This window comes from Euphorbia lathyris, chromosome 9 (assembly GCF_963576675.1).
Source record: "Euphorbia lathyris chromosome 9, ddEupLath1.1, whole genome shotgun sequence".
NCBI lineage: Eukaryota > Viridiplantae > Streptophyta > Magnoliopsida > Malpighiales > Euphorbiaceae > Euphorbia > Euphorbia lathyris.
Window position 1 is genome coordinate 7,842,343 of NC_088918.1, and position 4,274 is coordinate 7,846,616.

At 33.7% G+C, this 4,274-nt stretch overlaps 1 protein-coding gene across 1 annotated transcript; it reads right to left on the reverse strand.

Moving 5' to 3' along the window:
* Positions 1-423: 423 nt before the first annotated feature.
* On the reverse strand, positions 424-3,910 carry LOC136205773 (NAC domain-containing protein 83). Its single transcript, XM_065996553.1, has 3 exons — positions 3,497-3,910; positions 2,590-2,849; positions 424-896 (listed from the first exon to the last, which is right to left on the reverse strand). The coding sequence occupies exons 1-3, from the start codon at positions 3,675-3,677 to the stop codon at positions 576-578; spliced, it is 762 nt and encodes a 253-aa protein (XP_065852625.1). The 5' UTR covers positions 3,678-3,910; the 3' UTR covers positions 424-575.
* Positions 3,911-4,274: the final 364 nt, after the last annotated feature.

Consider the following 4,274-nt stretch of genomic DNA (forward strand, 5'->3'; position numbering starts at 1 on the left):
GTAAAAAGCCTGAAGCAATGAGGAATTCTAAGAGATACGATGAAAGCAAAAAGAATAAACTGAAACTCACGTCAGAATTGGAAATACATCGAGAATTTAAGTATTGTATATGTCATTAGACCGATCTTTTGTAGGAGCTACCCGTAATAACGAACTTGCAAAATGAATCTCTTTATCGTAAAGAGATTCGTTGTTCCCTCAATCCTGTTAATCACTTCAATCAAACAGTTTTAGATTAAGCAATTCCAAATTTTCTATCACACACTAAAACTTGATCTTAAAACCTAACTTAAGACAGTAAAATCTTTCAACCATCAAGACACATTTTTTCTTATGCCAAAGAACACTAATTAATCATAATTATCACTAATCTTAAACTTCTAATATTGATTACAAGATAACCATTACTGATCATAATAACAGTTGAAAGAAAAGCAAATAGCTTAGCTTTAAATTGGTCATCATCATCATCATCATAATTTTAAAAAAAAACAGAAGCAAAAATTTACTGATACATAAGAAACTTGAAGAACTAAACACTAAAACGAACAGTTTAGATCGTTAATTAATTCTAGTTACGGTTTTCTCCTGAAAAACGGAAAACTATTGCAACTACTATTTTCTTCTTCATGTTCATCTGAGGATGATGAGGACAATTCAGTAATTCCACTTGATCCGGAAGATGAAGACGACGGAACAAGATTCAAATCAGTTGTTCTTCTTCCTTTTTTCAGAAAATCGTAGAAAACGGGCTTTGGTTTCATAGTTGTTGTTGTTGTTGATGTTGTGTTCTTCGGTTTCTTCACTCTATTTTCGTTCGTAATCTGATTGTTTTCGTCGTTTTTGTTGCTTCTTTTCTTCAAGAATATGCGGCAAAGAACCCAATTTTCCATCGGCTACAATAAGATTCATACAAAAGTGTATCAGAAACTAAAATCTTGAATAAAGCTTTGAACTTTATGTCGTAGTGATGTTAAAATCCAAATCGAAGAAAACCCGTTATAAATTAGCGACATAATGACGAGATTTGACCATAATTTACCATGACCCGCATAACGAAAGATTAATGACGTTAAAATCTAAATCAAAGAAAACCCGTTATGAAATTATGTAGTGATGTTAAAATCCAAATCAAAGAAAACCTGTTATGAAATTCACGAAATAATGACGGAAAATGTAATTTGACCATAATTTACGGTGACCCACATAATGAAAGTGTAATAATATAGCGTTGGTTGGTTAGTTTTTTGTTGTTTTGAATCAAACAGTAGATATAAAGTGTTTAATTAGAATTAAAAAACAACAGTCTATGTTGCTTTTGAATTACAACACTAATAATACTATGGTCTAAAGTTTTGAACTTTACACGTTAAAGTCCTGATCAAAGAAAACCCGTTGTAAAATTAATGGAATAATGACGAGAAAAAGTTATTTGACCATCATTTACGGTGACCCACATAATGAAAGAGTAATGATGTAGTGTCGGTTTGGTTCTTCTTTTGTTGTTTTGTTTCAAATGGTAGATATAGAATGTTTGATTAGAATTAAGAAACAAATTAAAAAAACCCGTCATAAATTAACAGAATAATGACAAGAAAAAGTTATTTGATCATATATTACGGTGATCTACATAAAGACAAGAGTAATGATTTAGTGTCGGTTTGGCTCTCTTTTTTGTTGTTTTGATTTAAATGGTGGATACGAAGTGCTTGGTTAGAATTAAGAAACAACTGCCATATGCTGCTCGGAAACTAGTGCTCTAAGTTTCGTGTCTGCATTATTTGTGTTCCCATTTCCTAGCTATGTTTTTTTTTTTTAAATAGCGTTTTCAGTGTCGGTTTCTGTTCTCATGCAGACATAGACAACTGTTAATAGTTATTTCTATCAGTTGCACGGAAACGGACACCGGAAACTACTGTTCACTACTGGTCCCAAGTCTAGTGTCTGCTTTATTTCTGGTATCCGTGTCTGTTTCCGTGCAAACATTGACAGCTGTCAATAATCATTTTGATAGCATCTTCCAGTGTTGCATGGAAACAGACACCGCAGATGTAAACATCTAAACAACAGCAACAACAGACAACAGCAAAACCAAATAAACTTGTAGTCAAACTTATCATTTCACAATAACGTTTCCGGTCTCCGCATTTGTGCCCGTGCAAACATAAATAGTTATTTCCATCAACTAACATCTTCATATGTTGCACGGACACGGAAAACATTATTTCTAAACCATATCTTCATAAAATAGACTTCAAACAAAAACAGACACAAATACCGACAAATAAACTTATCATTTCGCTAAGTTTTTAAACGGAAACCGATATGAAAAACATTATTTCTACAACATATCTTCATAAAATAGACTCCAAACAAAAACCGACACGAACACCAACACTAAAATGCTACTAAAAACAAGTATCCCTACAACACAGACATCTAAACAACAACCGAACCAAACAAACTCATCATTTCGTTCCATTTTTAACCCGTTTTTCTTCGATTTCGGATTTTAACGTTACAATAACATAAAATTCGAAAACTTTTATATCACGAAACGAAGTTTAAACACCATTAAAGCTGTCTCACCTTGGTTTCAGCAGTAGTAGTAGACACTAGTCTGTACTCATGCATAATCCAATCAGTTCTAGTGCCATTTGGGGGTTTTCCTCTATAAAAAACTAGAGTTTTCTTCATACCCACAACTTCATTTCCTTTACAACTTGTAATTTCCTTATCAATTCCTGTTGCTTTCCAGTACCCAGAACATGTTGCTCTGTTAGATCTGTTTCCATTTGGATACTTTGCTTCTCTTGTGCTGAAAAAATACCTCTCCTGCTCCAAATCACCTGAAAAACACCCCCAAATTTTCAATTTATAAGCATTATGAAGCAGAATTGAAAAAAAACCCCAAAAAAACCCCCAAATTTTCAATTTATAAGCATTATGAAGCAGGATTGAAGCAATTGAAAAAAAAAACCCAAGAAAACCCCCAAATTTTCAATTTGTAAGCATTATGAAGCAGAATTGGAAAAACCCCCAAAAAACCCCCAAATTTTCAATTTGTAAGCATTATGAAGAAGAATTGAAGCAATTGAAAAAAGAACCCCCAAATTTTCAATTTATAAGCATTATGAAGCAGAATTGAAGCAATTGAAAATAACCCCCCAAAAACACCCCCAATTTTTCAATTTGTAAGCATCATGAAAAGAGGGAAAAGAGGGCCAGCCTTGTCGCAACGGTAAATATTTATATTATCGTTAGGAACTGCCTTTTACGAAAAGAAAAATTGCTAGGGAAAGATTTGTCCCAAATACATCCTTATAGTGGGATCCCACCCCAACCCTCGCTTAGCCGGGAAGCGTAGTGCAAAGAACTGCCCTTTTTATGAAGAAGAATTGAAGCAATTGGAAAAAAAAAAACCCCCAAATTTTCAATTTATAAGCATTATGAAGAAGAACTGAAAAAACCCCCAAAAGAAGAACCCCCAAATCACCTGGTAAATCCCAAGGATCAGACTTGCAAACATCAACTTCAGGGATTATAGAAGCAGGCAAAGGAAAAGCAAACACTTTTTTCTTCAAATACTGAAGAACAAGTTCTTCATCAGTTGGGTGAAATCTGAATCCAGGGGGTAATCTAAGAACACCATTTTTAACAAAATTGAGCTTCTCCATCCTCCCTGTGTTCTAAATCAAAATTGGAACCCTAAAGTCTCAAAGATTCAGTTTTTATTGAGTACCCATTAAAGAGAAAGCCATTGAAGAAGGAAGAAGAAGAAGAGGGGTGTGGGGGAAATGAGAGGGAAAGTGAGGTTTCTTTATAGTAAGTAATGGATATTGAAGAAGGGAAGAAGAGAATAAGGACGACACATTTGGCGTAAACAAGACTCAAACTTGTTTTCTCTTTCATTTGTTTGTAAGAAAGAAAGAAATGTTAAAAGGACTTTCTTTCTAAGGGGCAGTTTAAATTTTATGGCTAAGCCAAAAAGTTTTGAGATTTTTAATATTAAACCAAACCTAATGCTTCTAAAACTTTGTGGGAATAACCGATGCTGTTAAACCCTCTTCTTAACTTTTGTGCTTATTTCTTAGTTATCTTTTTCTTGGATAATCACGGTTGTCGCGACGGGTCTAGAATTTATTGATGGGAGGCGTTTTAGATCAGGGATAGATTTAGAGGGGGTTTAGGGGGATTGAGTATCCACTGGTCGTTAGAAAATGTTAGAAATTGTGTACGGTTTTTTAATTTTTTATGTAAAAATATCAATTTAG